The 25,591-nt window shown below is 42.2% G+C and overlaps 1 protein-coding gene across 1 annotated transcript in view; it reads left to right on the top strand.

Annotated features, from left to right (window-relative positions):
• The window catches only part of LOC147701890 (uncharacterized), a 91,245-nt gene that overhangs the window by 55,876 nt on the left and 9,778 nt on the right, over positions 1–25,591 (top strand). The window contains exons 3-4 of the mRNA XM_086930517.1: positions 14,848–14,974; positions 24,086–24,190. Of these exons, the coding sequence (XP_086786643.1) occupies positions 14,848–14,974; positions 24,086–24,190 (232 nt within the window). The remainder of the gene's footprint in view (positions 1–14,847; positions 14,975–24,085; positions 24,191–25,591) is intronic.

The raw sequence follows: 25,591 nt of genomic DNA, 5'->3' as shown, positions 1-25,591 counted from the left end.
AGGGACCACAATGTCGAAAAACCCATCCAGGTCTTTCAGAAGACATTTCTGAACTTTTATGAAGCGTTCAACCTACTGTACCAATCAACTGGTTTCTCTCGTAATTTCGGGAAGTCATTAGTAAATGACACAATATCCTGTCGGGACCAAGGGACATGGACATACTTTCCCCCCGGGACCTCTCTCATGGGACACAATTTTTCTGCGGGAGTTACTTCTTTCAGCACATATTCTGAAGCCTGGGATTTTGCCCTGCTGTCTTCCTTTTTCTTTGCCCACCGGGTTCTCCATTTCCCCACATCCCCCCATTTCTGCAAGAGTTTTAATAATTCTTTTATCTGGATCTGTTTTCCTCCCATATTCAAACTTTCTAAGTCTTTGTCCGAAAAATCTACTCTGTAAGGTTTCTGAAGGATTTTGGAGCGACTGACATCTATTCCCATTTCCGTGGCTGTGTCCATCAGTCTCTCATGGAGCAATCTAGCGTTTCGGGTAAGGTTTTTACTGATGAACAGTAATTCTTCTTCGCTGAAGGAGTTTAAACGGTCTAATCCTACATTTCCAGCCCTCATCTCTTCTATTTCTATTCTTAGTTTATAGATCTCTAATGGTTTAGGTTGGGGAGTGGTCTCTTTCTCTAATTCTTTGGTCCATCTGTCTAATTCTTCCGGGGATACCACTGTGGCACTTCTAACCCCAGACGTACTTTCAATCAGAACCTCTTTTGCCCTACTTTGACTTCTCGCCCCCGACATGCTAGTTCTCGGTTCCCTAATGGGCATTTCCATCAGGACCACTGATTCACATTCACTTTCTTGATCGTCATCTATGAATACTTCCTTTCTCGGGGGTGGGATACTAGGAGTAGGCATGATTAGGGAGATAACAGGAGGACGAGGACTAGCCAGGTTATCCCTATAAAGAGGAATAGCAGGTCCAATGGTCACTGGAATAGTCAGAGAATCGGGATGGGGATGTATCTGTGCTATGGTCCGGACTAAATCGTCTCGCTGCTTAGTCAGGGCTTCCTTCTCTTGTTCTCGCAAAGCCTTTTCTGCTGATTTGTCATGCAATACTTGGGGGACCAAGGGAGGGTAAATACTTGGGGCAGTCGGAGTAATCAATCGAGGTGGGCCTTCCCCAAACGGCTGATAATTCGGGACCGTGGTTTTAGGTCTGCAAAACCCATCCCCTTCACTGGTCTTACTGTCTGTACCCGTCCCATCTGTCTCACTATCCCTCCGACATCTGGGATATTTGGCAAACGGGTTTGGTGAACTTAAAGGCTCGGACTCTGCTACATAGGGAGGTGGGTTTTTCATCAACAAATCTTCTAGGTGCTCATCTTCCGAGTCCCCTACAGGCATTAAGTGATGGGTTTTCTCTTTACTTTTTCCTTTCCCTTGTTCTAATACCCCCATCATTGGAAACAAACCCTCCACCATCATGCTTTGTCTCCACTGTTTCATTTTCTGCTCTTTGGTTTCTCTATGGACCCTCGGATACCATTTGCTCACTCCCTTGTCCATCCGGGGTCTATCTCTCTCCAAAGCCTCAATTTCCCACTCTTCTAAGGCTTCGTACTGGGTTAATCTAGGTCTGGGATGCAATTCATTCATGCGGGTCCTTAAGTTAAACAGGATCCTACCATTAAAGGTACCATCAATAGGAAACGCTAGGACTCCGTCATCTGCAGTATACTTTGCCCAATTCTCTAGCCATACACAGGTATGATACCCCTTTTCAAACATCATGAAAGAAGCAGGAGTATTCGGCGGAGGAATGATCACACCCTCCCTCGTTCTAATGGGTTTGTCTGTTTTGAAGAAATTCTTTACCTTGTCGGCAAATGACATTTTTCTCTTTATTCCATACATCATGTGCGGTCTACCTCGTATAATCTGTTCCTTATAGAAGCCTGAGTTCTGAGGGTTAGGTAGGAACTCAGGATACCACATATGCCTTTCCAGGCTCGCTTCTAACTCGGCCTGATTAATTTTGTTTACCTTTGTACTTCCAATGTCAGCGCGACTCTTATTTTGTAGGAACCAATCAACACCGAAAATACAAAAATCCTTGTCCAATGGGTGTGCGGCCTTTCGCGAGACCAAGTCTCACGCTCCGGCACTCACCCCTCCCTTACAAATTCGGCTTCCCTACACACCCACTGTTCTGACCAATACCAGCGCGGCACGGAGTGACGTCAGAGCAGCTCTCCGACCGACTCCCTCCTTCACAAGGTAACGGAAACTCTTAACTTTTCCTAAAGTGCGAATATAAAACTTAGTTACTAACACACAACGTCTGCCACTATGTCTGAGTGTTCTAAATAGATAGAAAAACTTCCTCTCACTACAAGTAAACCACTTCTGTCTACTTTTCATTCACTCTGGATAGACTTCTTTGCCTAACCTCACACACGAGTAATATAGAACCCGTTATTCTTTTGACTCATCCACTTCAGTCAGGGATATGTCCTTAGCCAGGATTTCACCAGCGGACTATTTTACTTACCAATCAAACCTCGGAGACCCTATTACTCCTCCCGTATGTGACCCTTACTAGGTGATATCACAATGAAAGTTTTATAAAGGACTCGTAGCTATCATTTATACAGATACAAAAAGGTCCTAATTAGTGCTTCCAGGTATACTTAACCCTACACTAATGACTCTAAACAAGTGACTTTTCCAGCTAACCGGATTCTACTCACCGTTAGCTATATACTTTCCCGGGGATTCGGACTACACTGAACGCTTACAAACAGTTCTTTGTTAATACGACATGTAACATTTATAGCAGCAATGCAAAAATCATATACATTTACATATAAATCCTTAAAACATTGCAAAATTTGAACCAATACAGTAAAAAAAATCAGCAGCACATTTTATTTTCACGGTTTGTCTATCAACTATCCTGTCTACCTATCTTAACTAGTCCTAACCATCACCTCTGCTACCAGAAAATTACTGGTAGAGCGCGCAGGTCACCCGGGTCACGATTTTACCAAATTTTCCCACGCACTGGGCCCTGACGTGAGTATAACCAAGACTGAGTTTTGGTTGAACCGGGTGATTTTCTTGCACGCCACTATGAGTAATTCGGGGGGTGACTCTTTCACCACTTGCTATTCATGTACCTGACTTACCACAGGCACATTACTCCCAATGGATCAGGAGCTAGCAGTGGACAGATGACAGGTTTCCTGGGAAAAGAATATACTCTATAAACCCAAATACATTGTCCACACTGTAATCTGTAAAATAACCACAGACACCTGATATTTTAAGAGTTTTATCTAAAAGATTTCAAAGTGAATATGCCAAGATAAGCAAGATACAAAATAACACATCAAGCATTAGGATCACGACCAAAATATAACTGTGAATTAGAGCAAGGACCATTTGAGCATATGGGAACACTATGGGATCTGAGCATTTAGGGAACACGCTATTCAGCACAAGTTTAAACTAGGGCGAGGGACATGAATAGAATCTTGAATGAATATTTTAAGCTAGGCTACTCAAGCTATTCTTATTAGATTCACTGCAACCATGCTAAAGGGAAGGGAAAAACAGGAACATACTAAAATATAACAGTCAGTAATTTCCTACAGGGGGGAGAGAAGTGGAACAAGTCTAATAATCAATATCATATAACTTGCATTTCAAGGTGATAGAGCAATATAACGGCAAGAGTGCTTTATTAAGGAGAAGGCGAAAAAGAGAGAGAGAGAGAGAAAAAGAGAGAGTCGCAAACCCACTAAGTAATATTTACCTAATTAGGAATGAGGACTAACCCTGGCCACGGGTCAGTTTGGAAGGACGGGGACAAGAACCCTCAGAAAAGGAATGCCAGAATGCGAGCAGGTACAGCTCACGGCAGTCAGGACAGGATACCCCTCAGGTTTGGGACAGGACTGGGCTCACCAAGGTACGACCAACACCCACAGATTTCAGATGCAACGCCTGCGTTACCCCTTCTGCAAGTAATCCGCCAGTAACCCCGGTTGGGTTTTCGAATTTCCCCAGCAAAGTGCTTCGCCAACACTTAAGACGATTTCCACCCCTAGGAGTTTGTGGAAAGTATGGACAGAGTGCTCCGCAGCACTCCAGATTGAGCACCTATAGAGATCGTAGGGTCAGTGACAGGTCTGCTACTCGGACAAGTCGGACAATTTTCCTAAGCTAAACTAGGGCAGATATACTGTTTGGGGACCCTTAGACCACCCACTAATGTTGCAAGTGACAATTCCCCACATTACGATTGGTCAGGAGAGGTGATGTGATCATTGTCACCTCCTAGAATTCAGTGTTCCCATCATACATAATAATTTTTCCTACCCGCCCCTTGGGATCACGTTCCCAGGCATAAGAATACAGCAAGACAATATAGTTCATAGCAGGTAGCAACAGTATTGCTTCTTTTCAAGGTAAGATTTGGTCTCTCAGAGAAGTTTCTCAGGCGCATTGGGCTTCAGGAGCCAGCTGGCTTGTCTTAGCTTCTGCGCAGTGAGGTTTCTCCCAGGTCACGTGGCGGGGTTCAGAGGAGCTTCTAACATGGCGTAACGTAAGCACTCCCAGCCCCCAGAGACGTGATACATGAAAAGTAAGCGAAAACAAATTAGAATCATACATAAAAAATGATCACACTGTATACCGTGATAACATTTTACACACCCCTTACTTTTTAACATCTAGAGCATTAAAGTTTAGTGCGAAAAGACAGATAGGCAAAAGCAGCGGTAGCAAGCATAGAGCGTGATGAGAGACAAGCGGCCATTTTTGCATCATTGCGCATGAGCAACAGATTCCCTCCCAGAATGCGAGTGCGTCACATCACATGGGTATGACCGACGCATGCGCAGACTGAATTTCTGCAAAGCGGCCATTTCCTTAGTGCAAGCATTGTGAGGATGAAAAGACACACAGGCAAGCCTCTCGGGAACGCCCGCGAGTTGGGGAACATGCTAAACATGAGACGAACAGTTGGATTAATATGATTATAATTTAAACGAGGTTCATGAGTGAGAGCAAGTCGCTTTACGTGCGAATCCTTGCTCCGTCACATATACCAGACTGTTATACACAAAACATATGTCTCGAGTCTGTATCGGCTGTCACATATCAGCTCCCTTGCAGGCAGGGCGTGGTACACGTCAGGGATGTATATTTAACTGAATGGGTGCGCATAGTTGCCCCCGCCAAACGCACAACCGAAGTAGCCTAGTGCAGGCAGTAATTCAACTGTTCAGAATAAATCCGTATATTACATTGTAATCCAGTTTATGCACTCTGTTATCCAATTTTTCAAACTTCTTCTCCCACACGCGGAGTGGATTTGCCAATTTACAAGATTTCACATATTAAGGCTGGGCCATCTGAACCGCTTGCACACAACACGAGTAGAGCAATTTCGTCAGACAGTGTAGTTTATTTAAAATACCCAATGCATTTCGGGCATCTGGTGCCCTTCATCAGGGGTCACTGGAATAACAAATGAAATAACTACTGTTACCATTCAAAGTTTACAACATCATCAATCGAATACATTGATACTCAATAAAATCTCAAAACTCCAAGTCATTAGACAAACTTATCATGTTAGTTATGTAGCCAAAGTTAAGCTTAATAATAACGGGATTAATATTCAGTCCCCGTGTTTAGCTACCCCCTCATCCTGCTACAACTTACTCCTTCTGAAATCACATTCCCACCCGACCTTGTTACTCTATGGCTTGCCCCGGCCTCATGAAGAATCAACACCTCTGAGACACCCGCGCCGATTGTTACTATTTTTCCTCCTTCTCTACCACATTTCCATTCAGCACTATCAACACGGTTTTCTCACACATATACATATCTCCTTATGCGCCCATTTCTATTGTATCACTTGCACTCACATCAAAACTGTCAATATTCGCACATATTATCCGACTCCCCTCCTCCCTCCAAAATTAGCTTGAGCCCAAACACACATAATCTCACTCGCAAATCATTCCGCCCGACTCCTTAACACAATTACGTCGCATCTCTACAAACAAATGTACGCACTGCTATTCAATCACACTCCTCACATCTTTAACCCCTTCCCTGCTCATGACGAGCTGAGCTCGTCATGAGGCACAGTGGAGCTGTGCTGATGACGAGCTGAGCTCGTCATAAATAATGTCAAATAGCAATTTCCAGCACAGGCTGGAAATTGCCTTAGCAGCCAAGGTGTTAAACTGTCTCATGAAGCGAAAACGTCAATCCTTCTATTTTGTAGCAGACAGGTATCATACCTGCCACTGCTGTTACTGGACATCCAACTTGATTTCTTCACTAACCGATGTGTTACCCTCCCCCTTCCTTCCCCTTATTTAAACACCTCTCCATCTCCCCCATTGGTCCAAATAATTAGCATTTCCCGCCACTTAAGCTATAACCGATGTATTCCTTGCGTACAGACTACGTTTCCCATCATCCATGGCGATTGTAAAAAACTTTAAAACCGTCTCCTGGCATCTGATTTTTTTACATCAAACCCACATCATTTGTATAAACCGAATTAATTTGTAGTCCAGGGATGGCCACAATCACCCTCCTCTTTGCTCCTGCAATAGAGCTATTGGCAATCCGGCTACTCAAGAGGGATGAGACTTGGGGTATCCCCCTAGCAGGCATCACAGCAGGTCCCTATACCCTGACGACCTACTGATATATATACGAGATATTGCAATGATTCTGACACCCCTATGGGGAACACTAGATGACTTTGCGCAAGCAGCTGTGCTAAAAGTCAACTAGGCAAAATCTACTATATGCCCCCTTCCTTCTGACCTTTTCCCACGAGAGATCCATATTGGATCAGTCAGACTGGCTTGTAGCGGGGAAGCCCCACGATACTTAGGAATCAGACTATCACTCCCCTAGGGACTTATATAAAGGCAACCTCTGTAGGGCATTGACGGGCATACGCACCCAAATAAACTTCTGGCGGCCCTTACCCCTGGCCCTCAATAGGCAAAATAGCCTTAGCAAAAAATGGTACTGGTGCCCTGCCTCCTCTACTACTTTCCGAACGTGCCGGTAATCCCCCACAATCTTTTTTTCGGGAGCCTAATTCCCTATTGGTCTCCCTAATATGGGGAGCAGGACGTTGAAGGGTAGCCCGAACAACATTACAGCTACCAGTGACCACAGGGGATTGAGCGCCCCATCTTTCAGACCTTACTTTCTTGCAGCACAGCTCCAGTGGCTATCACGCTGGACAGCAGGACGCCATCTGGAAGAGACCGGTACAGACTCCGGGGATGTGGGGGGGTCCTAACAATCCCGGCGATACACCCTTTACTCCTACCAGGCACCCGGCCAGACCCGACTCACCCATTCAACTGACAGTAGCCAGGTCCTGTATGCTACAAATTCACCGCTTATCCCGCAACACAGCATTATACACCCCTTTGTTGTCCCTGGCGGGCTTACCCAGAGGCTGCAGTCACTTTACTACTTGAGACCTACGAGTATGGACTGAAAACTCCCTTCTGGAAGTAGAGTCCATATTTGCAGGCAGACAACCCCTCCCGTTTCGCCACTTATCAGAGGAGAGTGGGCTCCCACATAGACAATTTCTCTGACATAGACAACTTGCCTCAGACTGTAAACAGATATGGAATCTATCCGAAGGGGAACCTGCAATACACCCGATACTCCACACTGTTCTAACCGTGGGCACTGGGCGCCACCTCACCACATGGATCTACAGGGCTATCCGGAAACTCACGGCCGTACCACTCACCCAGCTTAGGAAGAAATGGGAGGAGGAATTTGTGCGTTTACTGCATGACAAGGAATGGCAAACCGTGTTAGAACATCCCAAGAAAGTGTCACGAAAGCCACGCTTCAAAAGCATGCAATTTATTATACTACACCAAGCGTATTTATCGCCGGTGAAATTCCAATACTTTTATCTTACGACACAATTTCTCTGCTCATGATGCCAGCTTCCCAATGCAACATTTAAACATATGTTCTGGAACTGCCCCACCCTACAACCCTCTTGGGGGTAATACACAGCACACACTACAAGAGGCCACAGGACTCCCCTGCATCGACACATGGGAGGCAAATGCACAAGGGGTATACCGACATAGAGAAAGCAGAGGAAGACTCAATTAGATTTGAGGAGGCACACTGGATAAGGCGCCGCCGCATCTCCATGGAGTGGGCAACACTCCTTCAAAAAGTCAGGAGAAAGTCGCCCATTCACCCACAAAATCACCCACTGCGATCGGGTTACCAGACCCAGACTCCTCGACAACAAATACAAAAGAGATTACCCCCCCAACTTCACCCCCACGGATGCATGATTGGACTCCCCGGGAAGACACACAGTCATTAGGCACCACAAAATAAACCTGCGCCCTGCGTAGGGGCCAACACAGGGAAAGATCTACAAATGCCCGCCCCACATCCCTACCACTAATCACTCACCTCCAGTTCAATCCCCAGTTTGCTGATCATACCCATTCCTTTTACCCATCGAAGATGAGACCAATAATTAAGCCTCTGAAACGAAGGCAATGCACAAAGACTCAATACATTTCCATTCAGACAATGCAACAGTTAACCCACCCTAACACGCCCACAATCCTAAATAGACACTGTTCAGAGTTATAATGTAATTCAGCTTCTGTAACCTGAAAATGATGTTGATGTTGAATGTAGTTTGTAAAATGGAAAACCCAACAAAATGGTTTTAAAAAAAAAACCTCACGAGTCCTAGAGTAAACATTTACTGGTTGAAGGTTGTACCCCAGGAAAGCCATCTGCGTAAGGGAGTATTTTGGTTATTTGACTGTAGTTCATTAGTTTTGGTAGCACTTGGATGCTGTGGAAAACCCAACAAAATGGTTTTTTAAAAAAAAACCTCACGAGTCCTAGAGTAAACATTTACTGGTTGAAGGTTGTACCCCAGGAAAGCCATCTGCGTAAGGGAGTATTTTGGTTATTTGACTGTAGTTCATTAGTTTTGGTAGCACTTGGATGCTGTGGAAAACCCTAGATGCTCTCCAGTAAACAATGGCAGCCAAGGCAGCCCAAGAAAAGGCCTCACACACTCAATTTCTTTAGACAGACTATAGAAAATCATAGAAAGAGAAAGTAAGAAATTAATCCAAAATATAGACACACTTTTAGAGCATCGCTTCGTCAATAATTTTCTCCATTTTGAGCTTGAGTATTCTGGATGTGAAATACATGCAGCTGCTAGAACCAGTTTGTGAACGGTGTTTCCATGATGTATGAGAAATGAGTTGCCAGATCTTATTTTGTTGCAGAACATGTAGGCCATCTAGGCAAGACACTAGTGTGGTTCTCCGTTCCTTTTAAAGGGGTCGATTTCTTCATTCTGTAATTGAGATTTAGGGTAATCTTTTCACCACTTCAGAAGTATTAGAGGAGTGCCATTCTACTGTAACAAGCTGAATGCTTAGTAAGAACTTGTAGATATGTTCTAGATAACATTTGAAAGAAATTCAATAATTACTTAAAACTATATTTTTCAAGTTGGACTTAGTCAAAGCAAATGCTACATGGTAACATTATACTCAGTTTAAACAATGGCATTTTCCTGCCCCTTTTGGAGAAACACAATTTACTGGGCTATAACAGTAGTTATGGCTCTTTTTTAAAATATGATTAGTCATTTGGTGCTAGGGCAAATTGTGCCCTACTCTAAATTTTCTTAGTGTCCCAGTGATCTTTCTCCATTAAAAGTGTGTTGCTATTTCATTTTTCTGATGAATTATTAAAAACAATCAGTCATAGGAAATTCTCATCCCACTGTTAGTGACGGATATGATGCTAGGACAGGGGTACCACAGTGAAACAGCGCATGCATGCCATTAGTTGGCTTATGGATTGGCTGTTTGGAAGTGCTCCTGTTCGAATGGGTCTCCAAACTTTCTGTAGTTAGAGCTTCTTCTGATCACTGAAAATTATTGTGAGCGTCTGAAGGCTAAGCAACTCGCACATTGTTACCAGACATCCCCAAAGTCCAGCTTTGTTTATTTTAAGCCTGATGTCCATAGAGCCTGACACTATGGTTTGAACAAAATTATTTGGCTGGGAGCACCATGACAGGGCTGCTTTGTGTGCCAGTGAGAGCGTGGTCTTTGGGGATGTACACACATGTGTATGAATGGGATTTATGTGTATAGGTGACAGAGAGCCTATGTCATATGTACTTGTGGCACAGGACATGGCTCTCACCATACATGGCACCATTAAATGTTTACCAGAAACATACACCATTTTAAAACATTTTCTCCCACTTAAAATACTGGTTGCATTTACCGGTTATAAGTATGGCACTGTGTCTTCCAGCCACTGGCAGCAAGATGCCTGCTATGTGTATAGGCAGCATTTTGAAATGGAAGATAAGTAAACTGAAGAGTTAACTTTATGTTTAAATGAATTCCATAAAACTCATCATTTGAATGTTTTCCCATTTCCAAGTGCCAGATTTACAAACAGCAGACATCTTGCTCCCAGTGCCATAGTTATAGAAGGAAAATACAACCATTTGTTTAAATGGGAGGAATTAATCTAAAGTGAGGAAACATACTTCCTTAAACATTCATACGTAATTGACTTAATTGGAAGTGGAGAAAAACATTGACTTGTTGTTTCTTAGAAATATTTTTCTTCACTTTAAACTTCTCCCATTTAAAAAACAAAAACAACAATTTTTCTGTTGTAAATGTGGCACAATGTTTACTGGGTAGAGTTGGTATGTATCCTGATGTCATGGAATACACACTCTGTGTTAAAAAAAACCCTCACACACCAAAAGGGCCCTTGGTGTCATGCTTCATCATCGGGGTCTTCCCGCCCCGCTGCGGGACGGGGCAGTGCTGCGACAAGCGACTACGCTGGAACACCTTTTTATTTTGTGGGTGCTATGGGAGTGAATGTCAGTAGGGTCAGTGGTGAGATAAAGGTAGGTGGTGTTAAAAAATACCTGGCCTAGTGGTAGAAAAAACTATTTAATAGACACTGGCTGGTATTGTTAAAAAAAGTGATTCGGAGAGATAAAGCAAGTTAATGGGCTTACTGTCCTGTGCGGGTCAACATGTTTTGGGGCGCTATTCCCCTTCGTCAGGACCAGGGTCAGACCCCCCTGTCACTCACTCATGTTTATCCACAAAATTCTAGGGTGTATGTACAAAGAAAAAGTGATGATATACTATTTATCAATGTGTAAAAATAATTTATATTTACACGTGTCCCTAGCTATATCCGTAATTCTGATGTAATAAGCCTGAAACAACAAGAGAACGTGGTTATTAATGCGCGGATCCCATTGCGCTGACATAGTAGTCACCTGTAAGGGAGAAAGAAATTGAAGGACTGCACACATATATATAGACATTTGTGCTACGTATATTTGATGAATCCTGAGGTTCACAGTGGGGTAACATAAAGTGATATACAACATCCTAGTAAGCCACACACATACTAGAACACACACACAGCCTGTTAGCTTGGAATGCAGCATGTATACTGTCAGTGATACATACTTAGGAAGATGGGATTCAATGCCTCATGAGCCAAGTCTGGACAAAGGGTAATGGAGGTCCATCTGTAAGGTAGGGGAGCAAAAGAAAGGGAAAAGGAAATATATTCTTGTCCCGTGTATTTAGCCGTCCTAATGGTTGTTGTTTTTTGCAGTGAGTAGCAGTTATGGGCTACCAACTGTGTGTCCCAATCGGCTATGCCGCACTTCGTCCGTGGCTTCCGTGGTTGTGAGAAGCCATGGTCTGGCGGGGTTCTTTTATAGTGGTGTTAATTGGGTAATGGGTCGTTAAATTGGCGGACTCGGGACAGGTGTGTCCTCGACGGATACGGATCCGAGGTTACTGAGTCGGCCATTGTTAAATGGTTATTATTGCCTGTTAATAGTATTGCCTTATGTTCGCATTAAAAAATCGCCGACATTGACTGCTAATTTGTTGTTAGGTATTGCTGCAGAGTTCGGGGGTGTAGTCCCGGGCGGAGTGGGCATGCACGGAGCGGAGATACTCCTGCGCGTGTGTGGGCTCCGAGGCAGAGTGTTGATCGGTTCACGCATGCGCGGAGATAGGTGTCCCTGCGCGCATGCGCAAGAAGTAACACTGTTTCCAGGAATAATCCTGGAACAACATGAAATGATGTTGAACTATGGGCGAATGCATTGGGGATATTAGATCTACATTTAATAAAGTGTGGCTGATATTTTAGTTAGAAATTGTAGAACTATTCTCTCTAGAGGAGGAAGATAAATATTCTCGCTAGAGGAGGAAGATGAATACAGCTTCAGTTTGTATGGCCAAGAAGACATAAGTCGATATTCGGTGCACATAGGAAGTATGACGTACAGTGCAACCCTCTAGTTGGGTAGGGTTTATGTTTTTTCAAATCTTGAGTTGGGACCATGGTATTTCGTCATTCAGGCCTGTCTGGTGGGTACATAGGCGGTACACCCAACGTTACTCTTTTGATAAGAGGTCCTTATCATTCTTGAAAGCCTCTATGACTGTCCATTTCAAATCGTGGACACTGTGTCCCATTGTTACATAGTACGTTGCCATTTTTGTCGTTGTTTTTCTACAACGCACATTGCTGCGGTGTTCGCCCATGCGAACTATCACTGGCCTTGTGGTTATGCCCACATATTCTTTTCTGCAGGGGCAAGTGATCAGGTAGACCACATTGTGGCTATTACAGTTGGTGAAGGAACGTTGCTCCCATGTGGACTGATTAGAGAAGGTGATACTGCAACATTTTTGCGTATATTGACAGGACGCACAAGTGCCGCATCATTTCATGTTGTTCCAGGATTATTCCTGAAAACAGTGGCTTCTCACAACCACGGAAGCCACGGACGAACGAGGAAGCACCATCGTGCTGGGGGTTGAGTAAGTATGGCATAGCCGATTGGGACACACAGTTGGTAGCCCATAACTGCTACTCACTGCAAAAAACAACAACCATTAGGACGGCTAAATACACGGGACAGGAATATATTTCCTTTTCCCTTTCTTTTGCTCCCCTACCTTACAGATGGACCTCCATTACCCTTTGTCCAGACTTGGCTCATGAGGCATTGATTCCCATCTTCCTAAGTATGTATCACTGACAGTATACATGCTGCATTCCAAGCTAACAGGCTGTGTGTGTGTTCTAGTATGTGTGTGGCTTACTAGGATGTTGTATATCACTTTATGTTACCCCATTGTGAACCTCAGGATTCGTCAAATATACGTAGCACAAATGTCCATATATATGTGTGCAGTCCTTCAATTTCTTTCTCCCTTACAGGTGACTACTATGTCAGCGCAATGGGATCCGCGCATTAATAACCACGTTCTCTTGTTGTTTCAGGCTTATTACATCAGAATTACTGATATAGCTAGGGACACGTGTAAATATAAATTATTTTTACACATTGATAAATAGTATATCATCACTTTTTCTTTGTACATACACCCTAAAATTTTGTGGATAAACATGAGTGAGTGACAGGGGGATCTGACCCTGGTCCTGCCGAAGGGGAATAGCACCCCGAAACATGTTGACCCGCACAGGAGAGTAAGCCCATTAACTTGCTTTATCTCTCCGAATCACTTTTTTTAACAATACCAGCCAGTGTCTATTAAATCGTTTTTTCTACCACTAGGCCAGGTATGTTTTAATACCACCTACCTTTATCTCACCACTGACCCTTCTGACACTCACTTCTATTCACTCACATAGCACCCACAATAAAAAGGTGCTCCAGCGTAGTCGCTTGTCGCAGCACTGCCCCGTCCCGCAGCGGGGCGGGAAGACCCCGATGATGAAGCATGACACCAAGGGCCCTTTTGGTGTGTGAGGGGTATTTTAACACAGAGTGTGTATTTCATGAACATCAGGATACATACCAACTCTACGTGAGGTGGACCTTTGTTGATTTATTATACTTTCAGGAGAGGAGGATGGGCCCACCCCAGTGCCGCTGAGCACCACCTCTTCACTCCCCCCATTGATATATTTTTTACAATGTTTACTGGACCTTGGGAGCAAGAGGTCTGCTGTTTGTAAATGCAACACTTTGAAATGGGAGAAAATAAATATGAAAAGATAACTTAATCACTAAGATAACTTTTCATTAAAATGTTCTCCCATTTAAAAGCCTTCAGGAAAATCATTTGTGCTCACACTTCAATATTGAGTTGACATGGGCTTTTATTTAAGAGTTGAGTACCTCTGGTCTTTACCGCTGTACCCCAGCCTGGGTCATACATCTGACAGAACACAGCTTATTATCAGGGCCTGCTATCTGCAGTCTGATCATCATAAAGTAAAATAAACATAGCTTTCCCGTAACTTTAAAAGGAAAATATGACATAGTGCTTATTTAAAAATGAACAAAAGACTACGAGCTACTCTGAAGGTGTCTGCGAGCTACTGGAAGATCACGATCAAAGGGTTGGAAACACCTGCTGTTCAGAATACTGACAGGTCTTTTGGGCAGTGAAATAACAAGATAAGTTGTATGTTTAGGAAAGCTGTGATCACCATCATGATGATGTGTGTCAACTAAATATAATGCCGGAACTCTTGTATTTGCCATCACCACAAATTAAAAAATTATTCATTCTATTCTATTGGTTTCTGAATCCCAAGTGGTTTCAGAAACCACTTGGGATTCAGTACCTTTAAGAGATGTCATGGGACTTATACAGAAATTGTAGTGATGCTGTGGGTTATAGAAGCTAATTGTCGCCTAAGATGAGGTTTCACAGCTCACATGCTGAGGTTGCAGTTTTTCTCATTTCAGGTCTCTGTGACGTTCAGTGACGTGGCTGCATATTTTTCAGAGAAGGAATGGAGACTACTAGGGGATTGGCAGAAGGAACTCTACAGGAGAGTGATGAGGGAGATCCATACAGCTCTAACTTCCCTGGGTAAGATGACATCCATCAGCCTTATTCTCTAGTGAAGACTGCAGTGACGAATAGTCTGCAGCAATTATTATAGCAGCAACTCAATTATGGTTAAACTAAATAAGCTGTTGGCAGATGTTTCGTAATGTAATAGCAGTATCACTGAGTTGTTCTTCAGTTGGTTGTTATTTTGAAAATTGAAAAATTAGAAAGACCAAAACTGGTAAAGGTTGATCATGTCGAAGCATCTTGTACACAAGAATCTTTCAAACTGTAGAGCAGTAGAAGTTTAAAGAATTCAATATGAATGTGCTGTTTTCATCTAAAAAAAAAAGGTACATTATAGGAGGTCGCATACTCCCATTTCCCGTAAAGCGTCCGTAGCTCAAGCTCCCATAGGGAAATGGGAGATTGTGTTGCGATGCCTGCCATACGGTGCAGAGATCAACAGGGGGCACCTACTGGAGGCTGCAAAGAGAAGGGAGTCCAGCTAGGGGGCTGTAATCCCAACGGCAGAAACGCAGTCCATTGGGATTGCGAGCCAGTCTCAGACTGGCCGTTGGGCTCCTTGAGCCCGTCGAAATCCAGCCAGAATGACCGTCCATTTTCAATTCTACAGTCTACATTGAATTTAGGGGGGTCAGAATTGAAACGGACTACGACGGTCGGAAAGCCTCCGACCTGTGGTCGGAGGCTTTCTAACCGCAATCGAAATAGTCCCCAATTTACCTGATAACTGATCATTTTCAATGTAACCTATTTTACTGAAATGCAAGTGCCAATAAAACATCTAACAACTTGTTGCTGGGAAACAATGGAGTTATGGATTGAGATAATATACCCAAAAATAAATAAAGGACATTGAAAGAAGGTTGAATACAAAAAATTTATCTGATCTAGGACCAAACCCTGCGCCAGAATAAGTGTTTTAGGACAGTGAAACAACATATGCATAAAATCCGCCTAAAGAAGATCACGCGACCAACATTTATCAGTTACAATCAGAGGAGAACATAGAACATTGTACTGGAGTGAAGTAAAGTCTGTGATAAATAAAGAATAAGGATTGAGTAACGTTAGCTGATCTAGAAATATTTTATATATGTGCCCATATTTTATTCCTAAAAGCAACATCCCAATGTAGTCTTTTTATATATATATATATATATATATATATATATATATATATATATATATATATATATGTGTGTGTGTGTGCCCATATTTTATTCCTAAAGGCAACATCCCAACGCAGTCTTTTTTCAACCTTGAATTTATTTCCAGCCAAGTCAGGCTTCAAAAGACATATATAAGTAACAGACGCTCTAGGGTCTGATCTAAGAAGCCAGTAAGGGGCCAAAAATTATGATCAGGGAGTGTAGGAGCCTACACATTTAACACAGTACCAATAAGGGTAGCAATAAACCATCGCGGACAGCCCTGCCTCACACCTCAATATAGAGGAAAGTAGGAAGAAACTTTACTATTCACCAGGACTTAATACAAAAGAGAAACAAAAGCTATAAATGTATGTCCAAAACCATGCTAATTTAATGACCGAAGCATAAAGTCCCAACTAATCCTATCAAATGCTTTTTCTGCATCTATTGTAATGGCTGCAAGCAAGGGTTTTAATAGAGGGGCTCTACAAAGAACATTAAACTAGAAAACAAGAATTATCTAATCTAAGCCCACCCTTAATGAATCGTGATTGTTCTTTGCCTATAAGATACAAGAGGAGGGACTCTAAACGGAGAGCAAGGAGCTTAGCAAGAATCTTATAATCCACGTTTAACAAAGAGATAGGCCTGTAGTTTTTCAAACCTTTGGGATTCGTGCCATCTTTGTGAATGATCATCGCAGAATTCTGAAACGCAAAACTTCGGGTACCACTTGAGTTGCGCAGCCTTTATGCAGATTTGTGATATATTTACATGTACTCAGTAATGTTATCAAAGTTCATCCAAATTTTATTTTGATAATTCATGCAGCTTTTTCCGTCACATCAAGAAAATGAAGATCATCTATTTCACGCATTTTAAATGACACTGGAATTGCCCATCCAGGCCTATTCGCAGTCACGTAATCTGTCTCCATTTCTACTACACATTTTTCACCCAATGCATGTCGATCTGAATTAAGACCTTCTTCAGGGGTACCTCAAATATTAAAAGTGGACATCAGCACCATACAGTTCTTAATCAAATAATAAATATCAAACACAAGCTTTGTATTACACTATGTGACGCTATGTTGTAAACAAACCTTTTAAACAAAGCATACCCATCTGTTAACGTATATCCCACTAATTTACCTTCCTTTAAAAAATTTGTAATTTCATGCGAACCCGGTCACCTCTGTGTCCCAAATAAAATAACCAATATTTCAATCCCCAATACCTACAGTTTTTGACCTCCAGATTATACCGCCCATCTCACTCATTCCCCAACTCCCCAGTTTATACTTTCCTTGATTTTGTTGTTAATGCAGCCAGTATAACCACAAAGCTCAAACCCTGTTTGAAATCCCTTTGCTCACTAGTAATAAATACATCTTTGTGAATGAGACATATTATAGCCTCCTGGAAGTTACCAGTCATAGAAGATGAAGTAACTATGTTTAAACAAGCGGAATAAAGATAGAAGAAGTATGTTGGAAAAATTCCAATTTTTAAACCATCAGGTTCCGATGTTTTCCCCCATCATAATGCTCTTAATGCTTGAGAAACTTCACCTAAAGTAAGATCTTTTTCTAAAGAAATAAAATCCAAATCGGGGGGAAATATGATGAGAAACTTGGCTTAAATAATCTGCAATGATAGAATATTGAGTCGGTAATTCAAGCATAAATAGGGATTTATAGAAGTTAACAAATTCCTCTAAAATAATCTTCTGATTAGTAATCGAACTATCCTGTGCAGTCATCACTGATTCAATAACTCGTCTCTCTTTTCAGATTTTGAGATAATTCACCATTCATTTACCTGCTTAATGTCTACCCCGTAATACCTTGCATTTTTCCTAAGAAATATGTAACTAGCTTCATTAGTAGAAATAGTTACATTTTAATTTCGCTTGTTATAAATTATGAAGATCAGAAGGCTATTTAGAAGAAAAATAATGTTGCTAATGGAAGAAAGCAAAGCAATGTGCTCCTTAGCACAACTCTTTTTCAGCGGAGAAACATAATTTAAAATAAAGTCCCTCGCTGATGCTTTAAAAGTAACTCAAAGTAAAGAAGGAGAAATAGTAGGATTATCATTGAAAGAAAAAACTCGAAAGTAAAGGAAAGAAAGGATGTAGAAAATTGAGCATCTTGTAGAAGAGAGTTATTAAACTCCATCTATGCGAAGGAGAACAGGGAGGAACCAAATCCAAGTCAGTAATAACCATAGCATGATCAGAAATTATAATAGGAAAACTATGAGATTGTATAAGATGTTGAGAAAGAGATTTGGAAAGAAAAATGTAGTCTAATCGTGAAAGTGTAACATGAGAGGATGAGTAGTAAGTATGATCCCGTGATGTAGGGTTTGAGAGCCTCCATGAGTCTACTAGGGCACTGTTATTAACTGTAGAACAGAAGTGTTTATACATTCCCTGGGACAAAAATAGGGGCGAAGAACACCTGTCTAAAAAAGGATTCATAATTTGGTTACAGTCGCCACCCAAAATAAAATGTGAATGTTGATATTGTGTACATTTCCTGGCTATAAGGGGCCAAAAATTATGATCGGGGAGTGTAGGAGCATACACATTTAACACAGTACCAATAAGGCTAGCAATAAACCGTCTGCCAATATCATCTATTTCCTGTGAGGGCAAAATAACATTAAGCGATTTTTATTTTTTTATTTTTTATTATTTCCATCTTCACACACTATAACCGCGTTCTTGTTGTTTGGTGAAGGAGAAACAAACACATTACCCACTCAAGTTCTCTTAAACTTTAATGCTTCCAATTCAATCAGGTGGGTTTCCTGAAGGAGAACTAGATCTGCCCAGTTGGGATAAAGTTCTCTGACTTTTCACTGGGTTAAAAGCCCTTTAATGTTCGAAGATATTACCTGAAATTATATATACGAGAAATTATAATACATTTCATGATAACATTGAAATAATTAAGAAAAGGCCAGATGAATACAAACGAGAAAGAAGTAGAGATTGATAAAGAGAAAAAAGAAAAGAGGAACCAACAAAGAATAAAAGAGACAAAGAAGACAAAAGGGAGAAGAAGGATGAAAAACAAGAAGGAGAGACAGTACATATTCAAAAGCGGACGACTGCAAAAACATACCTGAATAAATAACAGAAAAGATAAAGGGGGTAATTACACATGAAACAATGACGTACCCAAAAGGGAAGGACCATGTACATTCAGGAGAAAGAACGGCACAATGGAAACATACAAGATGGATCTGTAAGGATAAACAACAAATAATATATCATATTAAAACATTACCAATAATGACTTAAATACTATAATAAACATTGCAGGACAATCATTGTGAACTACCTGAAAAACTCTAGCAAAGATAATCAACCAGTAGAAGCTCAAGCTATGTCCATATTGATCAAAGTATGTGATTGTATAAGCTTTTTAAGCTCAGCCAGGTCTTCAAAAGTGGTTGTATTATTCTGAAAGGCCACTTTAAAGAGGTAGGGATGAAAAAGACCATATCTGATACCCAAATAACGTAGAGGAGCTCTAAGATTAAAGAACTCCTTCTTTCTGGCTGCAGTAGCATTGGAGATGCATTGAGACAAGAAAATGAATCGACCCATCCAAGTAACTTACTGTTTCCGCAGAAAGTACTGTCAATAAGTCGGTACATTTCAAGAAAAGAATGATAACTCCTCATGATTTGACAGGAATTGTAGACTATGTAGAACGAGAACCAAGCCTATGAGCTCTCTGAATACTCAGCAAGGTTGAGGAAGGCACGTCAAGCAATTTTGGAAGGAAGGACGTGAAAAGGGAAACCAGATCATTTCCTTCCAATAACTCAAGAACACCATACATTCGTAGATTATTGCATATGTTCCATATTTCTAAATTCTCTGTGTGTTGTTTAAGTCTAAGAACCTCTTTTTCCAAACAAGAAATGTTATTAGTTTCATCATGCAAATCTACAAGCTGCTGCTCCACCACAGAAACACGACTCTCCATTGTGACCATTTATCATCTGAATGCTGTATCTGGTCATTAGTCTCTTCCACAAAAGGGTGTAGCTCCAGAATTTCCTCCAACAATAATTCTAAATAAATAGGAAACCTAGCTTTCTCAGGCGAATGAGGATCTGGTTTCAATCCCTTATAAGCAGAAGAGTGTGACTAAATATTACTTGTAGAGGGCTGCAGTGTAGCCGTACAAATAGCAGAGGAATTAGCCATGTCATTAGAGAAGTCCAATTTGTCTGTAGATATTAAACGTGAAGTAGACCCAGCACTCCATTTCGAAGAGGAATGCACCTTGGGTGTCAAAACAAACTGATGCTTCCTTAATTTTCCCATAATAAAAAGGCAAATATAAAAAAAGTTAGTGAGGCACTTCTATAGAGATATACTTTTGAGGGCCTACACTGTCACAAGTGTTGTGTGTAATATTAATGAAGAAACCAATGAAGGGCCAAGCTACACAGCCACCAGGAAAAGCAAAACTTCCTCAAGCCCCAGTAGATGCTGCCTGTGAAAGAAATTAGATGCCTAAAGTTATAATTTTACTTACAGACTGGCAAAAGCTCAAAATTTAGAACATTTCCATTATACATGCTGGAAGTATTAGAGAGTGCTGGGCACTTGCTTTGTGTTGCCGTGGCATTGGAAGAAATACAAAATGGTGGCTGCAACTGAGGGAGCTTCCACAGTGCCAATAAAATATTGAAAAAGGCACCAAATAACTGAAATGAATAGTGCATCAGTGTTGTGCTGCCTTCTGCAGAAATGATGACCTCCGTCAGACACATCGGTACACAGGATCTGGAAAGCAGCGGAGCTTCACTTTCAGGCAGACATCTTAGGTGGTGCCAAAGCAACGTTCCCATGCTATGTTTTTTTTTTTAAGCTGACAGAGGTGTGAAACACCATAGCAGTGAAAGCGTTGCACTTCTTTGCTGTTAAACAAAAATGCATTCTGTTATACATGTACATTTAAAAGCAATTTGTAATATCTTAATAAATATGTTCACATGTCTTCCTCTACTCCACCAGTGGAACTCTGTAAATGTGATGTCATTTAGAATGTTAGGACCTGATTCATCACAGTTGGACTAGGGCTGAGCACCTAGCCAGGCGCTCCTGGTGGGGCTAATTGATATTGTACTTCCAACATGTAACTTGTACAATAAATCTACTTAAAAGCTACCTTCAGTCTGGACCCAGTTACTACATTCATTTTGGCTACACAATTGTTAGCAAGCGCTGAAAAGATAGACCCTTCCTTTATCTGCGCTACCATTAAGTGCTTAATACGGTTGCTACTCGGAGAGACTAATGTCTTCTCACAAGGACTTTTGTTTGAGGCAGTTTGTTGGGTTTCAGTTTTATAAATGTTTATTTTTTGCCTTAGAGATGAAAGGGACAACTCCTGGTGGACGATCCAGAATTTTATCTAGGCCTCGCTTCCTTGTTTAGCATCTACTTTTCTAGCATCAAATTCTAAAAATATCCATCCTTACTAACCCTGCGTTTGCGTAGTAGCGATATGCTAAGGGCACTTCGCACTAAGCACGCTACGCGTAGCTACGCGAACTGTGTAGTGCGGTAGGGAAAATGCTGTTCGCACTGATTGCACAGTGCCGGATGCCTGTCCGCACTGTGCAATCATTGCAAACGACATCTTGCACAGTGCAAGCTGTCATTATCTGCCGCTCAAGTAGATTTGTACTCTAGCGGCAGCTTTCTCAACGCAGAATGGTTGTTTTTCATTGTGAGCATACGCGACCACTTGCAATGAAAAACCTCACCTCCACGCATTGGGAGGTTTATTTTCCACGCTCCCGATCGACAACTTCATGTTGCTGATCGCGAACGAGGAAAAAGTCTCGCCGAGGTGTTGATTTTGCTCACTCGCGGTCGCCAACTTGACGTTGAGGACCGCGAGCAAGCAAAAAATGCCTGCTACGCTACGCATTTTTGCACTGTGCTACGTGCAATTCACGTGGTAGCGTAAACTATTCACGCTGCGCGAGCGCAGCGTAGTACTTCACCCAGGGTTAATCCATACATGCCTACTTAACCAATAATTTTAGTCAAGCACTAAATGTATTATTTTTTGGCAACAATCTGAGTAACTTCTGTGGGAACTAACACCACTACCGCCAGTTCAACCGCATGTTTGAGGCCTTTTTCTCTGGGTCCGTTGCCGTCCGTGATTACCGGCCTGTTTCTGTAATGAGCACGGTAATTTAGCAGTAGTGTGCCAAACTACATTTGAATGACCGAGTTGTTTGCTTTGTACGCTTAACTCTCATGATTAACGGGGGTGAGCATTTTCAGCTTAGAGGTGTTAGTTTAAGGTTTGGAAATCAGCAACTCTGTATCAATTCAACAGTCCATAATGTAACATTTTATTTACATAAATGAAGTGTGACAGTTAACATTGGGGATTTCACACGCACAGACGGGCCTAGCACCCTCTGAGTCTGAGAAACCACTCCAAACACAATGGTAATGGTTTGGCCAAACACCTATGGCTAATGTTTTTCCTATGGGGCAAGGTTTGGGCATAGACAATTCATCTCTGGACTTATTAGTGTTTAACTGTTGGCTTTGTATGCAAGTTTTGATCAATGGGGTAAACGTGCCAGGCAGAATACCACAGTGCATCAAGTTTGCATTGTACGTTTGCCCTTTTCATTAGTTTCCAAGTGGGTGTACACCAATGAGAGACCATTCAGTTTGTAAAAGCCCAGGAGGCTGTCAATTTCCAAAATTAATTAAAAGATATATATAAATAGGTCAGCCAAATTCCATCATCCAAAATGAACATGTGGACCACCCAATGATGCTTTTCGACTGCCCAACAGATAGTTTATGAAGGCAACTAAGTCTTGGTGGTAAACTAACATGGATAGCGTGGATGCAGTAATTGGTGTGTTAGATGTTGGACACAATCCCAATCAAAACTGGTTTTCGATTCGTAAAAGCTGTGAGACTGATGGAGCTGGAGCTGGAGATGGGCCAGCCCTCAAAGCCAGCCAAAATCTGTTCCTTTTTAATACTAAGGGCCTGATTTAAGTCTCGGTGGATGATGACAGATATCCTGTCAACTGAAATATAAAACCACAGGATAAAATAGAATTTGTATTTCGGTGGATAGGATATCCGTCACAGTTGTGACAAAGTAACCCATCCGCAGAGATGTACAGCAGGCGCTGAGTCTCACAGGCCTATCTCTCAAAATTTGATGCTCTATTTGAGATTTTCAGTTGGCAGGTGCACCCATAAGAGAGAGGGAACCAACTAGAATCAACAGATCACATGCTGGGACGGGGAGCCAGCATTTAGGGGTTGGGTTCAATTGTGACTTCAAACTGATACCTCTAGAACTAGAGGGGCTGCAGGGATGGTGAAAATGTATCTGGATTCAGGTTTCCTAACTTGAATAAAAGAAACCGGGGTGTCCCTCTCAATGAAAAATATGCCAAATAAATGTTCTAACATAGTCAGCAATTGTATGGGGCAGATCCAGGACAATGCAGGTTTAAATAACCATTTACAGTCTCAAAATTGTATCCGAATGTCCTCAATCGTCTGCTCACAAAGACACCTTTAATGTCCTTGTGGTTACTAAGAGTTTACTATGAATAATATGTATTTATGGCAGACCGAGTAGACCACCCATTAGCTTAAGAAATCCACATGGAATTTCTACGTTGAGGAATTGTGCAGTTGCAATAAAACAACATTACTAGGGGAGTGAGCAATCCTTGAAACCGTAGCTGATCTATTTACATACAACTGCAGTCTACAAAAAGGCTACCCATACAGACGTGTCCACCATGTTAGTATGCGGGTGTTCACCAGCACACCAACACCCATTATTGCTAAGCTTTTCCATATGATTGAGAAATCCCACTTTAGTTAATCGCCAGGCCCTTATGACCATTTGCTTATTATTTTCTTGAAACAGGATACACAATCCTCAACAGTGACACTCTATTACGGGTTAAAGAAGAGAACCAGGACCAGCTCAACATAACGCACAAAGATGCTCCTAAAACAGGCATATCCACAGGTGAGGACAAGATTCTTTGAAATTATCTTTGAAGTGAACAAACAAGGTGGGTTCATATTCCAATGAGAATAAAGGAGATAATTATGTCCTAAGGTAATGAGGAAAATGGGTTTGGCGTTTGCTTTTCATCCTTCTCCGAGGTCACATCTCACTGACAAATTTATAATGTGAATTTGATGTGCACCAGTCTTTTTGTTGGATATTTCTTTATGGCTTTGGGCACTGAGGAGTATCAGTTAAAACCACCTAACTCCAATTTTGTTTCACCACCAACACTTGTATTACAACATTAATGGGATACTCTAGCCCAGGGGTCTCTTAAATGTTCTGTAATAAGAGCTACTTAAGTTTAATGAAATCATCCAATGCTACTAATTTTAGTGATGTGGTATAGGCCACCTCATCCAAGACGATCAGCAGTGTGTTAAGAAGGGTTGCCTGCCCAAAAGTGAAAAAGCACTATCATTTTGTAATGTATCAACATGGGTAATACGTAACAGCCATAGCTGCAATCCTCCGTGCACCAAGGTAAGATGGGTAATGAAACTCTCCAAAACAAAAAATAGCTATAAATTGATTTTGGCAATTTAACCATTTTTTCTCCAAACATCTGCTTATGCGTTCTGAAAATGCACATATTTTTGTCTCGAAAGCATGCTTTTTAATTTTGATGTAGAAATAATAATTCAACCAACCGACCTGACTCTGCTTGCAGGCCAGGTCGCTCCCCTCCTGCGGCACAGCTCCACCTGTGTGCCAGTGCCTTCCCCCTTACTGCCGCTGCTGTGAGTTCTATCCTGCTGTGCTGACTGTTTTCGTATCCCTATCTACTGCCACTTTATTTTCCACTGCTGTGTGCCATTTCTCATTTGTATTGTAAGTTTACTTACCCTTATTCTTTGCATCGTCCCCTATTCCCCCTCCCCCTTTTTCCTTCTTTACCCTCGCCCTATTCTCGCCGCTGCCCCCCTGCAGCCCCGCCCCCTCGCCACCTCGCTCCCGCCTCCCTGCTGCTCCTCCCTCCCCGCCTTCAATGGCGGCCACTACGCGGCAGTGAGAGCCACCCCTGACCCTGCTTGCAGGCCAGGTCGCTCCCCTCCTGCCGCACAGCTCCACCTGTGTGCCAGTGCTTTCTCCCTCGCTGCTGCTGCCGTTGATGTGACTTATATCCTACTGTGCTGACTGTTTTAGTATTCCTGTCTGCTGCTACTTTATTTTCCACTGCTGTGTGCCATTTCTCATTTGTATTGTAAGTTTACTTGCCCTTATTCTTTGCGCCCTGCCCGTTTCTCCCCTCCCCCCATTTTTCATTCTGTACCCTTGCCAGATTCCCGCCGCTGCCCCCCTGCTGCCCCGCCCCCTCGCTGCCCCGCTCCCCCGCTCCCCCTCCCTTTCTCCCCG

Source organism: Lissotriton vulgaris, chromosome 7 (genome assembly GCF_964263255.1).
Source record: "Lissotriton vulgaris chromosome 7, aLisVul1.2, whole genome shotgun sequence".
Taxonomy (NCBI): domain Eukaryota; kingdom Metazoa; phylum Chordata; class Amphibia; order Caudata; family Salamandridae; genus Lissotriton; species Lissotriton vulgaris.
The sequence above is the reverse complement of the archived record's forward strand: the minus strand, read 5'-3'. Positions and strand labels throughout refer to the sequence as shown.